The sequence below is a fragment of the Acinonyx jubatus genome, chromosome E1, assembly GCF_027475565.1.
Source record: "Acinonyx jubatus isolate Ajub_Pintada_27869175 chromosome E1, VMU_Ajub_asm_v1.0, whole genome shotgun sequence".
In the NCBI taxonomy this organism is placed as follows: Eukaryota; Metazoa; Chordata; class Mammalia; order Carnivora; family Felidae; genus Acinonyx; species Acinonyx jubatus.
This window is the reverse complement of record NC_069397.1, coordinates 29757771-29783270: the sequence shown is the minus strand read 5'-3', so window position 1 is coordinate 29783270 and position 25500 is coordinate 29757771. Positions and strand designations below refer to the sequence as shown.

The window sequence follows — 25500 nt, the reverse complement described above, 5'->3', positions numbered from 1 at the left end:
TGCATCAGGCTTTGTGTTGACAGCTCAGAGCCTGGAGCCTGCTTTCGCTTCTGTATCTCCCTCTCTCTGCCGCTCTGCAGATTGCTCTCTGTCTCTCTGTCTCTCTCTCAAAAATAAATAAACATTAAAAAAATAATAATAACTCATTTTTGTCATTGTCATTAAGTCTGTGTATCTTTGAGTTGGCTGGTTAATTTGTTTCATGTGAGAAAATAATAGTCTTTCTCCAAGTACTTGGGCTTATAGATTTTTACATGGTGGAAGGTAATTGCTGAGTGTCCCAGCTTGCAAATGTGCTACGACCCCCAAAGTAACTAACCCCACATTGAAATTTAAATCACTTTCACCATGGATGACTTCGAATAAAAGCCATAAAACCGTTGTTGCCCTTCCTTCTCACAAGTTTTGCTTTGTTCTGGTCTACTGAACAATGACAGCCTTAAAAATGAAATAGCAAAGCAATATTTGTTCTCGGCCTTGATGCCATTTTGGATGTGTTCACCTGTGGGTGTGTGTCTGTGTGTGTACACATATCTGCATTCCCTCCTTTGTGCTCACAAATTTGGGTTCTGGGTTCCATAGCATTGCTCTGAATCCTAATTTCATGGGCCTGAATCTATACCCATCAATGTTCTTTTCCCCTTGACTCTCCGGCCTTGTCAGTGTGGCTCATGGTTGAATCTACAGTCCTGGCTAAACTGTATAATAGGAGAATTGTAGGTAGAAAATCAATTAATTAGTAAGTGATGGTATGGCTTTCTAGGCTGAAAGTATATTAGGTTCTACTTCAAGTTATTCTATATCCTATTATAAAATACTAGAGTATCAAATTGTATACCCTAGTGTAAAATACCCTAGTGTAAGGAAATGTCAACTCCTCCTACCCCCACCTCAATCAACTATTATACATGGTATGTCTTGCCTAGGTATTGGTGTTATTGTTTTGTCTTCTGATGTGTTGTCTGGATGGACTCTTAGGGTAAGCAGTGAGTTTAAAAGTGGGTAGGGTGCTCTTTGCTCCCTTAAAAGTGAGTCTCCCCGGTATTATTCTTTAAGTGAAGAGGTGGAACCTCGGGCCATACAACAAAACTTTCTGGAGGAAGGCCAGGGGTTCTCATCATCCCTATTTCATATAATGGAATTTCTAAACCAGTTTGAATGACTTTCTCAATTTCACATAGCCAGGTCTGCTAGGAAGATCAGGTCTAGGGCTGTTCAGTCTAGTTTGTTCCTTTTATAAAGGCTCTAGGATGCCAAGCTAACTTTAAAATGCAATGATGGGGTGCCTGGCTAGCTTGATCCGAAGGGCATGTGACTCTTGATCTTGGTGTTGTGAGTTTGAGCCCCACATTAGGTATAGAGATTACTTAAATAAAACATTTTTAATAAAATGATAATTACCTAAAATGTAGTATTTGTGCAACACTATGCAGTTTGTAAAATATGTGTGTGTTTACATGTATACATACATCCATGTGTATATGTGTGTGTGTCTGGCCTTTACAAATACCCTGTGGAAAACAGGGGCTGTTTTCTGCTTCAGTTTGATAGATGAGGAAATGAGATTCAGATTTCACATGAAGATTGCCCAAAACCACACAATGATGGAGTTTGAATTATAACCCAGTTCTCTAGATTCCTTGTCTGGTGTTCGCTCTGTAACATCACAAAGCTATTAGTGGCCTTCTGATATCTTGGTGTCATCTATTGAGAAGCTGTCTGGAGATTCTCAAGTACATAGATAATTTTTAAGAGAAAATAAATGAGAAGGAGATTAACTTGTTTTAGTTAGTGAGACTTGAAAACAGTTGTTCCCTGTGACCCACAGATGCTTTTGTTCTGGAGGCTGGGAAGTGACTCACACTGATTAGAAGAACATTCTGACCTTCAGAATCTATTCTGTGTTTCTCTTTCCCTGAGGTTATTGATTAAGAGTTCTATTTGCTCTACTTTCAAGCTTCAGTGAGTACTACAAATGAGGGAAAAAGTTTGAGGATCACCTTGTTACGTTCCACTTTATTAGACAATGGACATAATAGGGAGTACAAAAATAATTCAGGAAGAAAGCAACCAGGTTGAAAACTGTGCTGAGGTTATGAATGGAAATAGCTGTCAAAAGTTGTATGAATGAGAAAAAAAAAAAAACAGAATCCCTCCCCCAAAGAGATTCTTGTGGTGAAGCATGCTATGAGACATTCTGAAAAAAAGGCATGACCTTACATTGTAAGAGCAGTACAAGAAATTTGCAAGAACCATCACGTAGAAGAACCCTATTACCACTCTCAGAGAAAACGATCTGTTGGGTAGAGTTTGGACCTTGACCTTTAGAGGTGCCTACATATGGACAGCTGGTTGTATGGCATCCCTGAACCGCATTATTCACTGCCCTCTTCTACTGGCTCCAGTGAAAAGGAATGGTGGGATGGGTCCCCAGCGACACTGAGGATCTGGATGGAAAACTATGGAGGGACTCTAAGGACATAGGTTATGCTTTCATCTCTTCTTTCAGCTGTAGGTCTTTGGAAAAGAAAGGACTATAAGGGACTGGAAGGGCTGAAAATGGTGTGGAAGAGATGTTAGGTTCTGGGACTATGATACCAGAACGAAGGGTCCTGGCTAGGATCTGGGTACACTGCACAGAGACTGGAAAGTATGTATTTGGCAGGCTATTCTGAGCTGATCAACAGAGTTGAAAGAGGACTTTTGTCCGAGAGAGGATGGAAAAGTGCAAATAAACTGCAAAATAGGATTATGTGGACAATGCTATGTCTGACATGGCAAGAAGTAACAGAGCAAGGGAAAGGTTCCTAGTATTTCTTAGGTGATGACAAATGGCATTTATATGCCAAACATACAGGGCCACGCATTTGGACTTAAGATGCTAAGATATATTAAGTGTATATGCAGTCTCCTAGATATTCATCTACTTGCATAGGGAAGCCTATGGATAGAATGAACAATAAATTAACCTTTGGAGAAACTCAAAATGAAAATATTAACCCTATCCAAATAAGCATATTTAAATGTCAGATCCTTGCAACCAGAATTCTAAGTCACTAAAAATAAGAATTCTGTTGCTCTGAAAGTAGAATCACTCTTGATAAATCCAGACACCCTTACTAGGGATCTACCACAACTGTGCTCACAAAGGAAAACAGACCATTTATTTAATAATCATTGACTGTGTGGTAGGTGGTGGAAATGCACAGATGAATTAGACATAGTCTGCCCTCCAAGAGGTTACAGTCTGATAGGGAAGAGAGATGTAAAAATTAAATATTTAAAATCCAGTAGGCTGGATGTATTTGTAGTATTGTGGAAGTATAAAAAAAAAAATCCTGGAGGGTTGAGAAGGAAGTAGGTTTTCCAGCAAAAGATAGAGCCCTCTCTTTGAATACATAGCATGGAGGTTTGTGGTTGAATTTATTTCTTTAGGGGATCTGACTCTATAGGGCACAATAACTTAAAAACATAGGTGGCTGTATGCTTAAGCAAGATCAATTTCAGCTCATGAGGCAAATGCCTTTGAAGTTGGTTTCTCATGAGGCAAATGCCTTTCCAGAGGTTCTCTTCTGCTACTACAGCCTTGATGAGCCCTTCTAGAAACCTCTATCTACCCATTTCAAGCTTTTCTTGCTTGATTCTGACTTGTAGTTAGTCCTGCTTACTTGTTGTAAATCTTTTTTTAAATACCAGTTGGAAGAACTGGGTGGCATGCTGCCTTCAAAGACAGGAAAAGAAGAATTTAGGCCTGTATATGATGGAGTCATACGCCTGTACAAAAAAGTTATAGATCTGAGAGGGAAGGTAAAGTAAAAAGCATTTTGACTGCAATAAAGGAAAAGAATCCAAATGTCTATTTTGGTGGCAGTATACTGTAGGCTACCTAGCCAGATAGTGTTTTATTTAAAAATACAGGGCCACCTATATGGCTCAGTCAGTTAAGCATCTGACTGTCGATTTTGGCTCAGGTCATGATATCATGGTTTGTGGGTCCAAGTCCCTCATCAGGCTCTGTGCTGACAGTGTGGAGCCTGCCCAAGATTCTCTCTATCCCTCTCTCTCTGCCCCTCATCCACTTGTGTGCATTCTCTGTCTGTCTCTCTCTCTCTCAAAATAAATAAATAAACATTTACATTAAAAAAAATACAGAGGTGATCTCAGTATGATGAGGGACTTTATCTCCTCATAAAACCACCAGAAGTCTGATTCCTTTAAAAGAAGAATATCGCACAATCCTTTACCTCATTGACAAAGTCATTTTTTAGAAAGTGGAAGGAAAAAATAAAATTGCCGTTATACTTAATATTGGCCTTCAAAGTGATGTTGGCTTAGAAGGAATTTTGAAAGAACCATCTCAGAAAAGTTAAAGGTACGATGTTTCTGTAAACATTGCTAAAGGTAAGGTTTCTGGACATGTACCAAGGCTTCAAAGAATTCAGAGAATTAATAGAGATAAGTCTATATCTTCTATAGAAGATTCCTAAAGTGAATGGGGACTTCTAAATTTGAGGAATGACAATAGTTGATATTCTGGTTATTCAGTTTAAAATGATCCCACTGAAAACAAAAATGGGGCACCTGGGTGGCTTTGTTGGTTGAGTGTCCGACTTTTGATTTCGGCTGAGGTCATGATCTCATGGTTCATGAGATCAAGCCCCATGCTGGGCTCTGTGCTGACAGTGTGTAGCCTGTTTGGGATTCTCTCCCTCTCTACCTCTCTCTCTCTCTCTGCCCCTCCCCTACTTGCATTGATGCTCACTGTCTCTCTCTCTCTCTCTCTCTCTTTCTCTCCCTCCCCCCCCTCAAAAATAAATAAATAAACATTTTTTAAAAAAGAAAACAAAAGAGGATGAGTTAGCTCATGAAACCTGTATGGATACATGGGCGGTGGGAGAGGAGTGTCAGTGGTTTGGGGACTTTCTGCATTTTGATATCAGAAGATCCATTCAGAAAATTGATTTGAATCAGAAGATGCAATATTAGTACCATTTAATTTCTGGCTGCTGGGAAAGCTGAAAATCTGAATGAAATAAATCTTGAGTAAGATCCTCATGTCACCAAAGCCTACAAGAGAACCCACACAGAGTAGGCATTTAATAAACAATTGTCAAAATGAACTGCATTGCTGAATAAGAGAGAAGGAAGAACACTCAACTTGCATTAGGTTTTCAGATTTTCTAGCAAGAATTATCTTTACATCAAAAAGAATATAAAGAAGGGAATTCAGGTCAATATTGAGAGAGAACAATTAGGCATCCATGAATTCAAGTTCAAGTTTTTAGGCCTTGAAAAGTTTTATTTGAAAAGTTTTTATGCTGAAAATATATACCCATATATCCTCTTAGCAATCTTATTGTTTACCTTTGGATGATGTATAACGGATGGAAGCATTCTCAGAAGACTAGTGATTAGGAGATATCCAAGTTCACTAAAATTTAATTCCTTAAAATTAAATTTTTATTAAAATCATTGACACAATTCTGGAAAAGCTGATTAAATTGTAGGTTCAAAAGTTTTGAAAAAATTAAGTGATCACCAAGAACCCACATTTGTTCATTACAACAAATCATGGCATGGTAACTTCATTCACCTTTGAGCTAAAATGTACTGTGTTGATAAGAGACCATCCCAAAACAGAGTACTTATTAACTGCAACCAGGCATTCAACAATGTCTCCACAGCAGATCCACAATGAGTTAAATAACTGTGCTCAAGGACTGTGACATCCTGGAGGAAATTTTCTAGCATGAGAAACCAGGGCTGTACCCTTGGCTATGACCTGCTCTGTTGGCTGCCAGATCTGTGTTTATCAGCAGAGCCTTTGTATTTGAGTCCATGCCATCTTCTTCTCATTATGCTGTGTTGCTGAAGATGAAAGGTTTAAAATCATCCTGTATCAGGAAATGTTGACAGAACAGGCAACACTCAGCCCAGAGAAGGAAGAAAAGGACCACCCCATTTATACTGGCTGCTCAGAAGTCACCATGTTTTTTTTTTCTTGTCTCACTCTCCATTCTCCATTACCTCATTGCCGCATTACACATTACTAACTATCCCCTTCTCTTACAATATCTTATCTTGATTTCCACGGTAGTACATTATCCTTGTTTCATAACTTTCTTCTTTATTCACTTTTACCTATTTCATTATTAATTAATTTACTTCCCCTAGCAACTAGACTGGAAAGTTCAGCTTTTCACCTCTGCCCTTATAATCTTCTTTCCTTGGAGAACCTGTATGCATCCACCTCTGCATTACTGGTTGTTAAGTCTATAAACCCAAGCCTGACCACTTTTCTAAGCTCAAGTCACACTTGATCGATTGCTTGACACGTATGTTTAGAAGTCCTGCAATCATCTCAAACTCAAAATGTCTAAAACATCACTGATCTTTGTAAAACCCAAGCTTTGTCTTGGCTTCCCTTATTCTATTTATGGTACCACCATTTTTTAATGTCAGAACTTGAGAGAAGTCCTTGACTTTCAATATTCTTTTCTCTCATATCCACTTGATAATCAATTTGTGTCAGTTCATCATTTATAGATTCTTTTGAATTCATCCATTCATTTCCATTTTCACAGCCAATACCTAAACCAGGTGTTGGCCAAATCACTGCACAGTCTTCTAGCTTGTTTCTCTGCCTCTCTTTCTAACATCCCCTAAATTCTATAAGACCAACCATCCAGAAGTGAGGAAAATGAGTCTTTCATCATGCCACTCCAACCAACTGGAAGTCCTTCTTAATTTTTGCCTTCTAAATCCTAACCTACCTTCAAAGTCCAATCTAAGTTTTTTTCCTCCTGTGATGGAGGCTTTGAATCCCAACTTTGCCACTTACGAGCCATGTGACCTTGGGCAGCCTACTTAACCTATCTGTGTCAGTTTCCTCATCTAAAAAGAATGAGTATGCTAACAATACCTACATCACAGGACCATGAGAGGGATTAAATGAGTTAGCATCTTTAGAGCACTCAGAACTAGTAAGTGCTATGTAAGACATTAAATTAATTAAAATTTGTGTATTCTCCAGCTATTCCAAATTGGAATTCATCTCTCCTCTTATCCTCACCGTTAATATATTACAGATATAACCCTTAACCTGCCCTATTTATTAAATTATGTTGTCACTTTATGCTCCCACACATCATGTCCTTCAGCTACCCATATTGACTGAAAGATTGAGGGGAAAGGCCACATGATGTATGTTTTTCATATCTTCACAGTCTCTAGTTTTATCTCACCTATTGGGGATATGCAAGTAATGATCACAAAGTGATATACCCCTGATTTTCCAAAATGATCCTCTGGATGCTCTGATTCTCAATCTACCATCTCTGCTTTATTTCTAGATTTGGCCTCACTGATGTTTTCCAAAAAGTTGATTGAAATGGTACAGTCTACCTCTCTTCTTGGCCATCTTTGAGTGCTACATTTATCAGGGACATTGGGTCTTGGCAGGCAGACAGGAAACATAATCTGTAGACAGAGCCACCACAAGCCAATCTTGCCAGTACAATTCCTGCAGTTTGTTGACAGTCATGTGGTTGTTTTCCAAGCTCTAATATGGAATACCATAGGATCTTTAAAGAGGAGTAGTTGAAGATTGGGGGCTGCTGGCTATTTTTTCCTCCATTGTTTTCTTTGGGAGGTCATGTGCCTGATGTTTTACTCTAAAATGACTTGGGATGCTAAGACTGTCACATAAAGAATGGTCCAGCAAAAGGGTGAAGTTTTGATTGGTGTGAATGTTTCAACAAATCTTCTGAAGACCATCCAAAGCCACACATAAATAATGAGTTTGGAATGGCAACAAGAAAGCATGGGATGTGGCCTTCTGAGTCAGCCATATAGTATTCCTGGAGTGGTGGACTAGTTCGAATAAAGGACCATTTGAAAAACATTTATCAGGGTGTGGTGGGGGAAAAGCTTTCTTTGAGTAAATAGTTCCAATGAAGTTTGCATTTCCACACCAAGTTCCCACCCCTGTGCTGTGATATCTGTCTAGGCACAGCACTTAGGTAGAGGTATTTAATGTCCACAAATTTATGAACTGCCTCATAACCAACAAACCTCTGATACCCTTATTCAAAAAGCAGTCAACCCCATGTCTCCCCATTTCCTTATAACCAGAGTGTTCCTGAGTCTAATTTTATGGTCTAGGCAATTTCATAGGAGTAAAAAATTAAAAAAGCCTAGACAGATGCAGCTCTGATAATTTCATTGACTGGATGGAAATAACAAGTTGAAAATATCCTTACTAGGTTGCCCCTTATAGCTTACATCAAAGGTTAGCTATTGGCCAAGTTCATTCTGTGAAGAGTAAATCGTTCTTCTGGCCAAATAGGAAATGCTTTTGGAAGCACATAGCCTTTATAAACCAGTAATGGGTTCAAAGGACACTGCATAAGAACCTTATTCATGTGTGCCTTATGCCTGAAAGCTTAACCCACCTGCAGACAGGTTTCCAGAATGAAAGTCAGACCCTGGAAAATTCTGCCTTTAAGGACAGCCAGCCACACCTCAGAAAGGCTCTCTGTCCTTCAGGTTTTCCATTTGTCTATCCGTCCTTCCCTATATTTCCTGATGCTGGTGTCTTAACTCTTTGAGAATCAGGATGGTCCCCAAACAGCACATTCTTGCTGATTTTCCCCAGTGGACAAGAGCTATTTGTTGTTGGCATGCTCTTTCCAGTTTGTGTTTCACTGTAGCAAATCTGCTTTCTCAGACTCTCTGTGATCGGTTTCCTGTCTACCTCTCCAGCACAAAGTTACTTCCCCTCCAACCTGCTCACACTCCACATACCCCACTCTGTGTGATTCCCCAGTCCCACCATTTCTTCTGTTTTATCAGCCTGCCCAGAGGCTCTGATCACCCATCCTGGAATGCATTTAGATGTTGAAACAGATGACATTCACCAATGAGTACGGATGAATGTTTACTTACACAACAAACTGGAACTCCCAGGAGGAGAATAGGACACACAAGAGTCTGAAGATGAGAAGGAGAGCAAGAGGATGAGGTGGAGGTGGTTTTGGGCTTTTTTGGTAGTTAGGATGTGGGGCCAAGGTGAGGGGCTCTCTGCTGCATTATTTGAAGATCCAGCCCCTGCACCTCTGCACACTGACCTTCCTTGTTGGGTCACACAGACAGCAGAAGAGAGGAGGGATAAGCAACGGGGAGATCCGAGGGACCTGTCAACATCCAAATGCCAAAAATAGAGCCGTCCCCTTCGTGACACTTTCAAACCTCCAAGCCTTCACACAAGTGAAGTAGGTAGTAAGCAGTAGGCCGATTCCAGACTAGCCTTGAAACCCCCCTTGGGAATCACCTCCTCCAGAAATTCTCCCTGATGCTCCCTGCAGCAGCATTAGACTCTCTCCTTTCTGGTGCAGTTGTGTCCTGCACTTGCCTCTAGTTTTATAGCACATACCATGTGTAGTCTTTGTGGTGGATTCAAGCGTGCCCCCAAAAAGATATGTTTAAGTCCTAACTCCCAGTACCTTTGAAACATGACTTTATTTGGAATTACGGTCTTTGCAGATGTAATTTAGTTAAGGGTCCTCAGGATGAGGTCATCCTGGTTTTAGAGGGGAACCCCAAATCCAGTGGATTTAGAAGGGAGAGGAAATTTGGCACAGAGACACAGCAAGAAGGCCGTGTGAAGGTGCTGGCAGAGAATGGAGCTCTGTGATCACGAGCCAAGGGCCACCACAGATTTCCAGTGGCCACCAGAAGCTAGAAGAGAGACAAGGAATAGATGTGCCTTCAAAGCCCCACAAGAAACAACTTTCCTGACACCTGCATTTCAGACTTCTGGCCTCCAGAACTGTGAGAGAGAAAATTTTCTATTATTTTAAGTCACCCAGTTTATGATAATTTGCTATGGTAGCCCTAGGAAACAAATATTTTAATAATTGTGTATCTGGATTTTTAGCTTCATTGCAAGAGCTGTGAGCTGGAGGGCAGAGGTTGTGTTTTGTGCATCTTTAGAGCCCCACAGCCTAGCACAGTGCCTGGTACAAATAGAGGAATTTTTTCATCTTACAGAAATGTTTTCTGAAAACAAAACAAAACAAACTAAAACAAAACTACTGAGCCTGACCCAATTGAATGCAGAAGGAAAAGAGCCCCTGAAATTATCTCTAAGCAGGAGGATTCCCACTGAAACTGCTAGGTAGGTAGAAATCACGAAGGCTCAATCTGTGCATTCAAGGATGCAGTATTGTTTCCACTCTAGTTTAGACTATTTCTTTACCTTTTGCCTGCAGGTGGATTTCTAGAATTATTGGGTGGTGTTGAGAGTCCCTGAGCCAATCTGTACAGGCACTAAAGGGCTCTGGCACACATCCCAGCTTTCTCTCCAGGTCCATGTTAACCAGATCCATCTAGAAGATGGACAAGTAGCCTGGACACTCTGATTTAAACCACATGCCCTCCTGGGAGCCCCTGGAATGAGGGTTCCAATGGTGCAGATAATCTGCTGTTTGGTTTGGGTGCTTTCTTCTCTAGCTGAGCAAAGAGATGATTTTTTTTTCCCTCAGGAGGAGGTGAGTGAGTGAGGATGAAAATATTTACTTAGAGACCACCTAGGCCAGGTCTGAAAACTCCTGAGCCAGGTGGGAAACTTCAGCCTAGTGAGAATTCTCTGTTTTTGTTAAAGAAAAAGAAATTGCAGATGGACAGCCCGGGCATGTTGGAGCAGACGTCTGAGGCACGAATCCCTGAAGCAGACCCAGTGACCACTGCCCTTCCGTGCTTTTCCATCGCCTCATTTTACAGATGACAAACAGCCTGGCCACTTGTTTAAGGCTCGGATTTTTTTCTTTTTCCTCTTTCTTCTCTCTTACTCTTTTTTTCTAAAAGCCACAAGAGTGTTAGGTGATTTTTCCCTCCCTGCCTAGAGAACATTTATTACAGATGCTTAATCTTTCCCCTCTCCTTGGGGCAGCTCAGGCTCTCGAACCTAGGAGTGGAATCTTTGCCTTGGCAGAAATGCTGCCCACACATAAGGGGTAGGTGCTTTTATCTGAGCCTGTTCTACAAGGCAGGCATGGGTAAGGAATAAGCACTGACTGGGGTACTGAGAACACAGAATTAAAGTAGAAACCATGGGATGGGTGCAAAAGAAGTGGAAATATCCCTTCCTACCTTCGAGGAGCTTCCAGACAGGCAGACACACACTCTCTCTCTCTCTCTCTGTGTCTCTCTCTCTCACACACACACATACACACACAAAGAGAAGTTGAAAATAACTTTTTTTGCTGGCAAATGTGTAAAACTGTTGCTTTTCATTTTTCACAGAATCTTCAGATCTATGACATCGTTTTATGTTTATGAAATTCCTGGGATATAAGGCAGGTGGCATGACTTTCATTTTCTAAATCTGAAAACAGGTTATATGAATGGACCAAGATCATATAACTTCTTTGTGTCAACATGGGACCCACATCCCATCCTGGGATGTACCACTTCTGGTACTTTCCATCTTAGTAAAAGCAGCTAACCTCTGCTGGATCCTTTCTCTTTGTTAAGTCCTGTTCTAAACACCTTACCCGCATTATCTCCTTGAATCCTTACGAGGGTCCTCTACAGGAAGGACAGTGACTTCTATCTTACAGAAAAAGAAACTGAGACATATCTAGGTAATGGGGCTAGTGAGTAATAAAACCAGAATTTAAAAACCAAGCCTCACTCAGAAACTCATCTTTGTAACTCTACAAATTTAAAATTGCATTTTGCTAAGAGGACACAGATAAAGCTGTAGTTAGTATCAGAACACCTTGATCAAGGGAATTTCTTTAAAGGATGTAAATGTTGGGTCCCTCCAAGAGAATAAGAGGAAACATATATCACACAGCTAAAACAGGGGAAGCCCTTTGGAAGAGCTGCAAATCTAATTAGCTCCCTACACAGATAGCATGGTTCCGTTAATTTTATGGGTAAGGGCCTGAGGCTTGGAGAGATCCGGTATCCTGCTCATAGTTCCAAAGCTAGGACTTTGATGGAGTCAGGATTCACGTTCTGGTTTCCTCAGATGACTTGAGGGTCTCCACTCCACCATGTTTTTTTTTTAATATATGAAATTTATTGTCAAATTGGTTTCCATACAACACCCAGTGCACATCCCAAAAGATGCCCTCTTCAATGCCCATCACCTACCCTTCCCTCCCTCCCACCCCCCATCAACCCTCAGTTTGTTCTCAGTTTTTAAGAGTCTCTTATGCTTTGGCTCTCTTCCACTCTAACCTCTTTTTTTTTTCCTTCCCCTCCCCCATGGGTTTCTGTTAAGTTTCTCAGGATCCACATAAGAGTGAAACCATATGGTATCTGTCTTTCTCTGTATGGCTTATTTCACTTAGCATCACACTCTCCAGTTTCATCCACGTTGCTACAAAGGGCCATATTTCATTCTTTCTCATTGCCACGTAGTACTCCATTGTGTATATGAACCAGAATTTCTTTATCCATTCATCAGTTGATGGACATTTAGGCTTTTTTCACAATTTGGCTATTGTTGAGAGTGCTGCTATAAACATTGGGGTACAAGTGCCCCTATGCGTCAGTACTCCTGTATCCCTTGGGTAAATTCCTAGCAGTGCTACTGCTCGGTCATAGGGTAGGTCTATTTTTAATTTTTTGAGGAATATCCACACTGTTTTCCAGAGTGGCTGCACCAGTTTGCATTCCCACCAACAGTGCAAGAGAGTTCCCATTTCTCCACATCCTCTCCAGCATCTATAGTCTCCTGATTTGTTCATTTTGGCCACTCTGACTGGCGTGAGGTGATATCTGAGTGTGGTTTTGATTTGTATTTCCTGATGAGGAGCAATGTTGAGCATCTTTTCATGTGCTTGTTGGCCATCTGGATGTCTTCTTTAGAGAAGTGTCTATTCATCTTTTCTGCCCATTTCTTCACTGGATTATTTGTTTTTTGGGTGTGGAGTTTGGTGAGCTCTTTATAGATTTTGGATACTAGCCCTTTGTCTGATATGTCATTTGCAAATATCTTTTCCCATTCCGTTGGTTGCCTTTTAGTTTTGTTGATTGTTTCCTTTGCTGTGCAGAAGCTTTTTATCTTCATGAGGTCTCAATAGTTCATTTTTGCTTTTAAGTCCCTTGCCTTTGGGGATGTGTGAAGTAAGAAATTGCTGCGGCTGAGGTCAGAGAGGTCTTTTCCTGCTTTCTCCTCTAGTGTCTTGATGGTTTCCTGTTTCACATTCAGGTCCTTTATCCATTTTGAGTTCATTTTTGTGAATGGTGTAAGAAAGTGGTCTAGTTTCAACCTTCTGCATGTTGCTGTCCAGTTCTCCCAGCACCATTTGTTAAAGAGACTGTCCTTTTTCCATTGGATATTCTTTCCTGCTTTGTCAAAGATGAGTTGGCAGCCATACGTTTGTGGGTCTAGTTCTGGGGTTTCTATCCTATTCCATTGGTCTATGTGTCTGTTTTGGTGCCAATACCATGCTGTCTTGATGATGACAGCTTTGTAGTAGAGGCTAAAGTCTGGGATTGTGATGCCTCCTGCTTTGGTCTTCTTCTTCAAAATTACTTTGGCTATTCGGGGCCTTTTGTGGTTCCATACGAATTTTAGGATTGCTTGTTCTAGTTTCGAGAAGAATGCTGGTGCAATTTTGATTGGGATTGCATTGAATGTGTAGATAGCTTTGGGTAGTATTGACATTTTAACAATATTCTTCCAACCCATGAGCATGGAATGTTTTTCCATTTCTTTATATCTTCTTCAATTTCCTTCATAAGCTTTCTATAGTTTTCAGCATACAGATCTTGTACATCTTTGGTTAGATTTATTCCTAGGTATTTTATGCTTCTTGGTGCAATTGTGAATGAGATCAGTGTCTTTATTTGTCTTTCTGTTGCTTCATTATTAGTGTATAAGAATGCAACTGATTTCTGTACATTGATTTTGTATCCTGCGACTTTGCTGAATTCATGTATCAGTTCTAGCAGACTTTTGGTGGAGTCTCTCGGGTTCTCCATGTATATTATCATGTCATCTGCAAAAAGTGAAAGCTTGACTTCATCTTTGCCAATTTTGATGCCTTTGATTTCCTTTTGTTGTCTGATTGCTGATGCTAGCACTTCCAACACTATGTTAAACAACAGCAGTGAGAGTGGACATCCCTGTCGTGTTCCTGATCTCAGGGGGAAAGCTCTCAGTTTTTCCCCATTGAGGATGATACTAGCTGTGTGCTTTTCATAAATGGCTTTTATGATGTTTAAGTATGTTCCTACTATCCCAACTTTCTTGAGGGTTTTTATTAAGAAAGGATGCTGAATTTTGTCAAATGCTTTTTCTGCATCGATTGACAGGATCATATGGTTCTTAGCTTTTCTTTTATTAATGTGATGTATCACGTTGGTTGATTTGCGAATGTTGAACCAGCCCTGCATCCCAGGAATGAATCCCACTTGGTCATGGTGAATAATTCTTTTTATATGCCGTTGAATTCGATTTGCTAGTATCTTGTTGAGAATTTTTGCATCCATATTCATCAGGGATATTGGCCTGTAGTTCTCTTTTTTTTACTGGGTCTCTGTCTGGTTTAGGAATCAAAGTAATACTGGCTTATAGAATGAGTCTGGAAGTTTTCCTTCCCTTTCTATTTTTTGGAATAGCTTGAGAAGGATAGGTATTATCTCTGCTTTAAATGTCTGATAGAATTCCCCAGGGAAGCTATCTGGTCCTGGACTCTTATTTCTTGGGAGAGTTTTGATAACTGATTCAATTTCTTCACTGGTTATGGGTCTGTTCAAGCTTTGTATTTCCTCCTGTTTGAGTTTTGGAAGTGTGTGGGTGTTTAGGAATTTGTCCCTTTCTTCCAGGTTGTCCAGTTTGTTGGCATATAATTTTTCATAGTATTCCCTGAAAATTGCTTGTATTTCTGAGGGATTGGCTGTAATAATTCCATTTTCATTCATGATTTTATCTATTTGGGTCATCTCCCTTTTTGAGAAGCCTGGCTAGAGGTTTATCAATTTTATTTTTTCAAAAAACCAACTCTTGGTTTCATTGATCTGCTCCACTGTTTTTTTAGATTCTATATTGTTTATTTCTGCTCTGATCTTTATTATTTCTCTTCTGCTGCTGGGTTTAGGGTGTCTTTGCTGCTCTGCTTCTATTTCCTTTAGGTGTGCTGTTAGATTTTGTATTTGGGATTTTTCTTGTTTCTGGAGATAGGCCTGGATTGCAATGTATTTTCCTCTCAGAACTGCCTTTGCTGCGTCCCAAAGCGTTTGGATTGTTGTATTTTCATTTTCGTTTGTTTCCATATATTTTTTTATTTCTTCTCTAATTGCCTGGTTGACCCATTCATTCTTTAGTAGGGTGTTCTTTAACCTCCATGCTTTTGGAGGTTTTCCAGACTTTTTCCTGTGGTTGATTTCAAGCTTCATCGCATTGTGGTCCAAAAGTATGCATGGTATGATCTCACTTCTTGTATGCTTATGAAGGGCTGTTTTGTGACCCAGTACGTGATCTATCTTGGAGAATGTTCCATGTGCACTCGAGAAGAAAGTATATTCTGTTGCTTTGGGATGCAGAGTTCTAAATATATCTGTCAAGTCCATCTGATCCAATGTATCATTCAGGGCCCTTGTTTCTTTATTGACCATGTGTCTAGATGATCTATCTATTGTTGTAAGTAGGGTATTAAAGTCCCCTGCAATTACCACATTCTTGTCAATAAGGTTGCTTATGTTTGTAATTGTTTTATATATTTGGGGGCTCCCGAATTTGGCGCATAGACATTTATAATTGTTAGTTCTTTTTGATGGATAGACCCTGTAATTATTATATAATGCCCTCCTTTATCTCTTGTTACAGCCTTTAATTTAAAGTCTAATTTGTCTGATATAAGTATGGCTACTCCAGCTTTCTTTTGACTTCCAGTGGCATGATAAATAGTTCTCCATCCCCTCACTCTCAATCTGAAGGTGTCCTCAGGTCTAAAATGAGTCTCTTGTAGACAGCAAATAGATGGGTCTTGTTTTTTTTATCCATTCTGATATCCTATGTCTTTTGGTTGGCACATTTAGTCCATTTACATTCAGTGTTATTATAGAAAGATATGGGTTTAGAGTCATTGTGATGTCTGTAGGTTTCATGCTTGTAACGATGTCTCTGGTACTTTGTCTCACAGGATCCCCCTTAGGATCTCTTGTAGGGCTGGTTTATCCACTCCACCATGTTTAATGGTGCTGTGAAGGCAATGGTGACCACAAGCCATGCACACCTCTTGTGAAATCCATAAGTTGGGCATCATCTGTCTGTTTCTTTTTTTTTTTTAACGTTTTATTTATTTTTAAGACAGAGAGAGACAGAGCATGAATGGGGGAGGGTCAGAGAGAGAGGGAGACACAGAATCTGAAGCAGGCTCCATGCTCTGAGCTGTCAGCACAGAGCCCGACTCGGGGCTCGAACTCATTGACCGTGAGATCATGACCTGAGCCGAAGTCGGACGCTTAACCGACTGGAGCCACCCAGGCACCCCATCATCTGTCTGTTTCTAGGGAGCTTTCAGGGGCTTTCTTGGATTGCAGCCACATATTTGTGTTGGAGAACACAGTTAACATAGCTAAGATATCCAGGGGACAAAACTGCTGGGACTTAATAGCACTAGCTTTCCCTTTTTTCTCTTAAAAATTAAAAAAAAATTTTTTTTCTTTAATGTTTGTTTTTGAGATAGAGCAGGAGAAGGGCAGAGAGAGGGGGACAGAATCCAAAGCAGGCATCATACTGTCAGCGCAGAGCCCAATGCGGGTCTCACGAACCGTGAGATCATGACCTGAGCCAAAGTCGGACACTTAATCAACTGAGCCACCCAGGCGCCCCTCTCTCGATAATTTTTTTTGCCTTCTGCACTGTAGCAGAATACATAGGGCTGTACGAATTTCCATAATTTCTTTAGTTTGATTCATAGTCTTTTGAAATATCTGTCATCTTGCTTACTTACAGATGCAAACACCCTCCTACTTTCCCCCTTTAATACTACATTCGTAAAGAATAATACTGATGACTGCTACCATTTTTTGAGTATGTATACAAGAGGATAGCCTGCATTAGCTTATATGATTCTCTCAAAAACTGTACAGGGTAGGTATTATTCATCCCAGTTTTAAGATGAGGAAATGAAGCCAGGAGAGGTTACGTAATTTGTTCAGATCACACAGGGAGTAAATGGCAAAGCCAGGATGTGAACTTGGGTCTGTGTGATTCCAAGATTCATGCTCTTTCCATTGCCTGAAGGTAATTGAATAGGCTCTACACAGAGGATTGGGGGAAAAGTCTTTTAAGGTCATGTTTGTGTATTTTAATTTAAGATAATAAATAATAGGGAAGGGGATGACATGATGGAAATGGTGCTTAGGGCAGGTGGGGAGAGTCTGGAAGCAAGAAAAACCTTCTTCAGAGGCCCCAAATAGCAACAGGAATTGGGAATGTTGAGCACCTGGATAAGATGGTGGCTATAGAAATAGGAGATGGTAGTTCGGAACCAGCAGACTTTGTAGAAAACTAATTGGTAAGATTTGAATCATAACCAAAGGGAAGGGGAGAGAGAAAAGGGATATAGAAAGCAAATTCTTGACAAGTAGGGGCACATTGTCATAACACTGAGAAGGAAGGAGACTGGTGATGATATAAAGGGATTCAAAGGGCAGGGGTGGTCTCCTCCTCAAGGTTAAACGGAGAGAGCTAGAAGCAGGGCAGCCATTGTGAACAGTTGGGCCACTTGCACCATGACGGTGCGTCTGCAGGTGTTCATGGTGAAGAAAGGTCTTCCTTGAAGAGGAGGATCTCACCATTGCCAGCCCTTCCCCAGAAACAATGCTTCTTGAGTTTAAACTGGCTAAGAGCTGGAGAAAGTATGCTTGAGGCCAGTGAGAAAAGGGACTTGTGTTGAGTCATGCATATGCCTACCCCCTGGCATGGCATTCTGTTTGCCATGGTGACACCCACACACCCCACCCCTTTTCTGCCAGTCTGCCAGCTCAGCCTTCTGGCACCACAGGAGGATTAGGGAGGACTGCCTCTGGAACTGTCCAGCTCCCTGAGTTGGATGGGAGCACTGAACACTTCCATTGCCACAACTCCTGAGAAAGAGGTAGGGCTTCCATTATTTTTTCCCCATTCTTTTATATTTGATCACTGTGGCACCCTCTACTTCATGAAGTGGCATGTTGAGGTCATTTATGTCTCTACCTGTTACCCTCTGGATGTCTTCACATAAGTTTTGTGATCTGGATTGTTGATGACAGCTCTACGCCCCTGCCTATAGATGCCTGTGCCCACACTCTGGAAAGTCTCACGTAGAGCAGAGGTCATGAAGTAGCAGCCCATGAACTAGATAGATATATTTTGTTTGTCATATGCAGTGTTTGTGAGCATTTTGAATAAACACTGTTAAATTGGGAAATTTCATACATTTTCACATTTTTGGCTTTTCTTGAAAAAGTAAAAAGTGCTGGCAATCCTGGGCTTCAGTCCCACATGTCAGGCAGTGGCTAGAGTTACTACCGTGCCCTTTGAACATAGCATTTAGTCTCTATTTTACCACAGTCTCCACCAGTCCATATTACCTGACACAAGGCCAGCTGCCCTCATTTACTTCAGACTGTAATGTATGACAAGGGTATTAGCTCAAACAAGAGGTGGTTCACAACCAGAAAACGTGAATGCCCTTGAGTGGTAGGTATGGCTGAATTCTAATTCCTTCCCCCTTTCTCCAACTCTTCCTTCTCCTCTCCTTCCTCCTCCTCTCCTTCCTTCTCCTTCTTCACTCTCTCCCCAAAATGCACAGCACGCCATGATGAATGCTGAGTATAAAACATTGCTCCTTCCTTCTGGTGAAGCACAACATAATTCTAAGTGAGCATCCTTCCACCGAAACCCTCCTTCCACAGCACCTTACCCAGGGCTCCCTGGCACAAGCAGAGAGGTCTGGCAAGTCGATTTGGGGCGCTGTCTGTGACAGTGCCATTGGTTGTGTTACATATGGGTAGAGTAAAATGCAAGAGAAAGAATGTGGTGAAATAAAATGACCTGAGTATTTCAGAGAAGAGGTAAGATACTGGGTGAGTAAATGCAGTCTCTGAGACAAAGCTGGGCAGTGCAGATGACAGAAAGCCTCAGATATTGGACTCGGTCTAAGGACAGTGGATAGACGTAGCAGTATCTTACTCTGAAGAGTGGCATGACCAGACAGGAGGGCCAGGATGGGAGGCATGCCCCCACCTAAAGTCAGAGGCCACTCGGGAAGATATGAGGGGGCATTTCCACTCATGGAGTCCCGTCTACTCTGCCCACTTGGTCTGTATCTCTGGGCCTCAGTCTTCATCTATGACCTTCAGATGACCTGAAAGCATTAGTCTGTCTTTTTGGCAGAGACTCTGGCACTTAGCACTCTCCACCTGCTGTTTACATTGTGAAGGTGCAGTGAGGCCAGGACCCTGATCCCTTTGGCTGGAATTTTCCCCTGGTTGACAAGTTAGTGATGTGGGCCATGCAAAGTAGGTCCTGTGTCAGCATCCCCTAGAGAGAATGAGAGGGAAATCTGGGCCCACAAATCCCAACTAATAAGAGTGTTCAGAAGGCTATTTTCTTGTGGTTATGCACCAGGCATATCTTGTGCATTTTGGTAGTAGGTTTTGATAGATTTAAATTAGTCTTTTTGTAAAAGAGAAGCAGCATCACAGAGTATGGAATGTGCCATGATGGTGCTATCTCCAGCCATTCTACCACGAGGTCATGTGTATTACCCAGGGTTTCTTTCCAGGAGGCAGGCTGAAAAAGCCAAGGGTATTGACAAGAAATAAGCGTGGACCCTGCCAGCCTAACTGGGCCTGTTTACAGCTCAGAGCTCCTGGGATTTTACAGCCACAGTCTGACAGACAAAACCACCGAGAGAGCTGGTTTTCATCCACTAAATAAATGCATTACTTCTTTTACTCTCAGCTACGCTTGCTGCAATAGGCTTAAGTAATATTTCAGGACCGAATCCTTCATTTTACATAAATCTTAAATTTCACAGGCACAGATACTATGCCTTCAACATCTCCTGAGTCCTCCCTGGGGCCTAATGTAGTTGACAATAAAACATTCAAAAATGGACTCATTGATCCTCAGTCCTTAAGGATCATGCACCTGCTATGTAGTAGGCATATTAGTAGGTATTTAAGAGATGAAAGAAAGAAAGAAAGAAAGAAAGAAAGGAAGGAAGGAAGGAAGGAAGGAAGGAAGAAAGAAAGAAAGAAAGGAAGGAAGGAAGGAAGGAAGGAAGGAAGGAAGGAAGGAAGAAAGAAAGAAAGAAAGAAAGAAAGAAAGAAAGAAAGAAAGAAGAATAGGAGTGAAGCATGGTGCTTTCCTTCTTGGAGATTATTTTATGGTAGGGGAAATCCCTACGATATACACAGGCACCAATGATGTGTGTTATCAGTTTTGCTTGGTACTTCACTATCAGTGTGAATAACTTCACCCCATGTTTAGCCCAGACCAGATGCAGAGGTGGCCAGTTTCTGTTTTCCTTTATTTATTTGCCTTTTTTTGTGTTTAAACTTGTACAACAACATTTGGATAGAGAATTCTCTGTTCTAAAAAAAGCAGTTAGACATCATGGTCAGAGATAATGGGCTTTGGGCTTGAGTCTGTCTACTACCATTCAGTCATGGATCATTGGGTAAGCCATGTCCTCGAGCCTCAACTGCTCCATTTATTGCGTTTTTATCCTCCTACCTTGCTAGAAAGATAAGATGTTGGAACAAGTCGTCCTTCTACAACCATTCAGACTGCTGACGTTTTATTGAGCACTTGCCCTGTGCCAGGCACTAGGCTTGTAATTGACGTCCATCCAAACTTTCCAAACTACTGTTCAATCTGGTCTAGCCTTGACAAATGGGTTTCAAAATAAGCATGTACAAAATGTTCCTCCTTTGGCATCTTCCCTAAGAGAATTTGTTCTGAAAAGGAAAGCCAACCCAGGTCCCTAAAATGCAGGACAAATGAGAATTTGCTTCACGGTCAAAATGATACTACCATCTCCAGGCCGGGCCCCACCGGGCTTCCAGAAAACAAGCAGACAGCTCCTCCGACCAGTCCAGTAGCCAAAATAATCCAGCGTGAAGCTTCAACTAAGCATTTTAACTAGTTAATTGTGCATCTGATCAATGTTCAGCCTCTGCTGAAGGAGGCTGGGACATACCCTTTGCAACTTTCCCATCCCTGCCTCCCCTGTGATATAGATTTGAATCTGTCTCCTTTTGGGGAGCAGGAAAGCCAACTCCAATCTGATCTCAGCACCATAGATAAACTTACTCCCTCGCCACCGGGGTGCCTCCTCAAACTGCATTTTCACCATTTCTTTCATTCTTTGAAAGTGATTTCTTTGTGAGAAGCATGTGTGAGGCTTTCCCTCCCTCTGCTCTTGACCCTGTGCAGAGATTTGGCCACTGCTGGAGCCAGGCCGTGGGAGAGGCAGCCATTCTTCGCCTCCCAGGACAAAGAGAGTTCCCTTGGTAACGGGAACCGCGTGGAGGTTCGAGAAGGGGTTTCCCTCCACCCCCCAGGTTCTCTTTCAACTCAAGAGCTCAACCCGGTCTCTCATGGAGGCGTCTCTAACCAGGGTAGGAAAACCGCAGTTTTGAATATCAGTAATTGGCGTTTGGAGACAATGCTTTGCATGCAACAGGCAGGAAAATGTGGGGAGAGTGGGTGAGTGAACTCAGCGAGCGGGTAAGCATCCTGGGTCAGGCGGAGGGAAAGCTGGTTTCGTTTCTGTGCGCTGCAAAGTCTTGATCCCAAGTAGTTTGGGGCTGTGATAAATTGTGTCTTTATCTTTTGGGAGGTGAGAGAATGGGAATGTGGAAGGAGAGAAGCTTCTAGAGGCAAGTATGTACCTTTTTTTCCGGTTTCTCTTTTATCCTTGGCTTTTTACTTCTATAAATACAAAGCAATCAGGAATGGTGCGTTTCTGTGTTAATGTCAACTCTTGCTCATTATTTCTGCCAGTGTACTTGTGGCTTGCTCTTGCTTGCTCTGCCTCTCTCTCTTACCCTTTCACTCTTTTTGGACTTTATTGTCTGGGTGATGGAGAGGAAAGATTTGTTCTAAAGGCAAGGGTGAGCTTTTCTTGTAGGAGGTCATCTCTGAACAACTGAGCCAGGGCTTAGCACAGTTGGGACTGACTGACGTTAAGTCCCCCTACTGATCTCACAGGTTGTATCGGTACTTGAATCCCTGTCACTGACCCAGGTTGTTCTAGAAGACCTCAAATGTGCCATTGATTGATGGAGGGAATGTCTGTTATTGACTAGGTTAGTAGTAACCAAAAGTCTCTGCATTCTCATATCAAAAGTTGCTACGATAATGCAGAAGATAATCTTTGAAGTCTGGGCTGAGGGCTGGCTTCCCTTTCCTTTTCTTTCTTTTCTTTTCCTTTCCTCTCCCTTCCCCTCTCTCTCTTCCTCTCTCTTCCTCCCTCTCTCTCTCTTTTTAAGAATCATATGCAGAGGGAGGCCTAAGCATAACTGAGGAAGCTTTGGAAGGTGCTTTAAGAATCTCTTTGAGATTAAACTGATTACTGCATTCACCTATTAATCAACATTTAAATGCACCCAAAAATTCCAATTTCTTTCATTCTGTGTTCAGACTTCCAGTAAACTCTTTGGGGACAGGGACTCTAGTGTTTTCATTGTTGTACCCCCAGACTCCCAGCAATTATGGGACCAGCCATATTGGATGCTCCATCTATGTAGAATTGAATTGATTCTTCAGTGAGCAGCCTGGGATGTTACAGATTGTGTACTTCTAACATTTTGCATGCAGTGTGGAGCTAGGACCAGTTTTGTGATCAGGAAACTCAGGCTATAGACTCACAAGTGACATTAATAAGCAGCAGGACCTTAGCTAAGCTATTTCAGTTCTCTGGCTCTTGGTTTCTCCACCCATTAAGTGACAGTGTTTGGATAAGAATGGTGTTTTCCCACCAAAAGTGCACCTGAGGTTTTCATGCTGCCCTTAAGCCTGGTGAGAAGAGGATTTAGCAGTGGTGGCAGTCTGGTCAGGAACAGCCCCTGAAGAAAAGGATGGTGCAGATGATGGAGGAGGTGGAACAACAAGTGGCTTGGCGGCTGGCAGGTGGAAAACCTTGGACCTTCGATGACCTCTGCCATTCAGTTGTGAGACTAATCTTTCCCAGTTTGGTGGCACCTCTCCTGTATTACATACTTTCTAAGGATGAGACGCAGTAGTACCCTAATTTTTTTTTGTTGTTGTTGTTCTGCCAAAGGCAAGCAAGCTGTGCTTCCTAGAAGGGGATTAAAGGACAAAATTTCACACTGCTGATAGATTTGAAACACTGCCCTCAGAGTGGTGATCAACTGGCTCTGAGCCAGTCACACTCTTGCCTCATTCCAATATTTTCTCTCATTTATTCAACAATCAGTAGATAGCCGTTGAAAGCCTATGAGATTAGATGACATTTATCAGTGAACAAGACAAATCCCTTGCCTTCACAAGGCAAGAGAGAAGAAGAAAAAAGGTAAATGTGATTATTGGCTAGTGTGATAGGAGCTACAACGAAAACAAAAGTACCATCAGGAGACAGAGTGATTAGTGGTGCTTTTATGGATAGGGTGGTCAGGAAGGTTCTTTTTGAGGAGGTGACATTTAAGCTGAGGCATCAATTAAGTGAGGGGATGAGCCATTCTGATCCACAGAGCATAGTGTTTCAGGCTGGAGAGCCACAATGGTGAAAATCTTGACGTGGGAGTCTGCTTGACGTGTGTAAGGCAAAGCAAAGTGTGTGGGGCTGGAACAGAGTAAGTGAGGCAGAGAAGAAAGGTCAGAGGGGGTGGAGCAAGATAGCAGAGACCATAGTGGCCTCATAAGACATGGGAAGGATTTGGGATCTATGCTGTTGTGCTCACTTAATTGGAATGGCTTTATTCTATCCAACGTGTGATGGGAAGCCAATGGGCAGATTTGCACCTGGAAGTGACAATATCTGATCACTCCAGCAACTGCGGAGTGAACAGTACATCAGAGACAACATCTGAAAAATGGTTAGCATGAAGGGATTGAAAACTAAACTGCCTACACAGAAGGCTACATGGTGAAAAGGAAATTTGGGTATGGTTAGACAGACCTGGATTTGAATTTTGACCTGGTAACGTGGTCATTAGGTGGCTTGGGCAAGTCATTTAACATCCCTGATCTCTGTTTCCTCATCTGTTAAAGAGGGAACATATTACCTACCTTGGTGTGCTATGAAGAAGAAAGGAGAGTATGTATGTTATCTCATGGCAGATGCTCACAGTGATAACCCTTCCTGTAAAACAAATTGTGTGGCCTGTGCTTTGTTGGCCATCAACAACTCCATTGATGAGCAAGACAACTGAAGATGTCAGGCACATGGCCAGTCTCACATGTCACCCTCTCTATAACATGCTTCCTTTGGGAGGAGTGAGTGGTGAGAAAGGAAGAAGTGACTTGCCTGAAGTCATGCACGTGGTGAAGGTTAGGGCTGTGACTGGGGGCCAGGTCTTTATTCGCATGTAGTGTTCTTTCTTCTATGCCAGGGGTCAGCAAGCTAAGGCCCCACAAGCCAGATCCAACTTGTCCCCTATTTTAATAGAGAACATTTTATTGGAACACAGCCATACTCATTCATTTGCAAACTGACTATGGCTGCTTTAGCACCAGGTCAGCAGAGATGAGCTTTTGCAACCAAGCTTGCATGGCCTATAAAGGCTAAAATATTTATTTACTGGCTCTTCTACAAAGTTTGCCAGTTTTAGTCCTACACCATTCTGCTCCCCTAATTGGAATGGCTTTACTGTATTTAGCTTATGTATCATCAGCTAGGAAGGGGACATCATCTCCAGGTCTCCCAAATAGCACAACTAAGAGAGTCTCTTGGGGAGGGCATGGTCCTGGTGGAATAATATAGCAAGTGACCTTGGGCCACTGGTATCCAGCATAGGAGCACTGGTCGCCTAGGGAAGGTGGCAAAGAGGGAGGATGAGGACTCTGGCCAAAGGGGCATAGATGGGGGGAAAGGACCTAAACCTTTGCCCTTAGCTATTTCAAACCACAAAGACAGCTATCTAAACCTGAGGTGAGGAGGAAGCTCAACAGCTCAGGAGACAGGCAGATGCAGAAGGTTTATTTGACCACCTCAGCTTGAATGTGCACTGAACTGGACTGTCTGGGAGACATCTACCAGGGAGTAGGCAGACCCCAGGGCACATCACCTCATACTCCCATGACTATGACCATGACTATGACTCTGCTTGCTTATTCTCAGACACCATGGCTCAAACATCTTAAGGCTACTTGGAGGGTCCTCCTTCTTCCAAGACTTTAGGTCTCCATTGGGACTATGGTGTCTTCTCAGAGACTCTTTCTTTGCCTGGCACTCAGGAAGGCCATAGATTGACTTCATTCTCTTTGACCTCCAAGTTCCTACTGATGTACTTAGGTGG

The 25500-nt window shown here is 41.9% G+C and overlaps 1 protein-coding gene across 4 annotated transcripts in view; it reads left to right on the top strand.

The window, feature by feature from the left end:
* The window catches only part of ANKFN1 (ankyrin repeat and fibronectin type III domain containing 1), a 459993-nt gene that overhangs the window by 135424 nt on the left and 299069 nt on the right, over positions 1-25500 (top strand). Inside the window, exon 1 of one of the 4 annotated variants that reach the window (XM_027034178.2) lies at positions 21471-21639. The exons of the other annotated variants lie outside the window; for them this stretch is intronic. Within the exon in view, the coding sequence (XP_026889979.1) occupies positions 21619-21639 (21 nt within the window). The 5' untranslated portion in view covers positions 21471-21618. Of the gene's footprint in view, positions 1-21470; positions 21640-25500 lie in introns of those variants that run through there. 4 annotated transcript variants of the gene reach the window in all.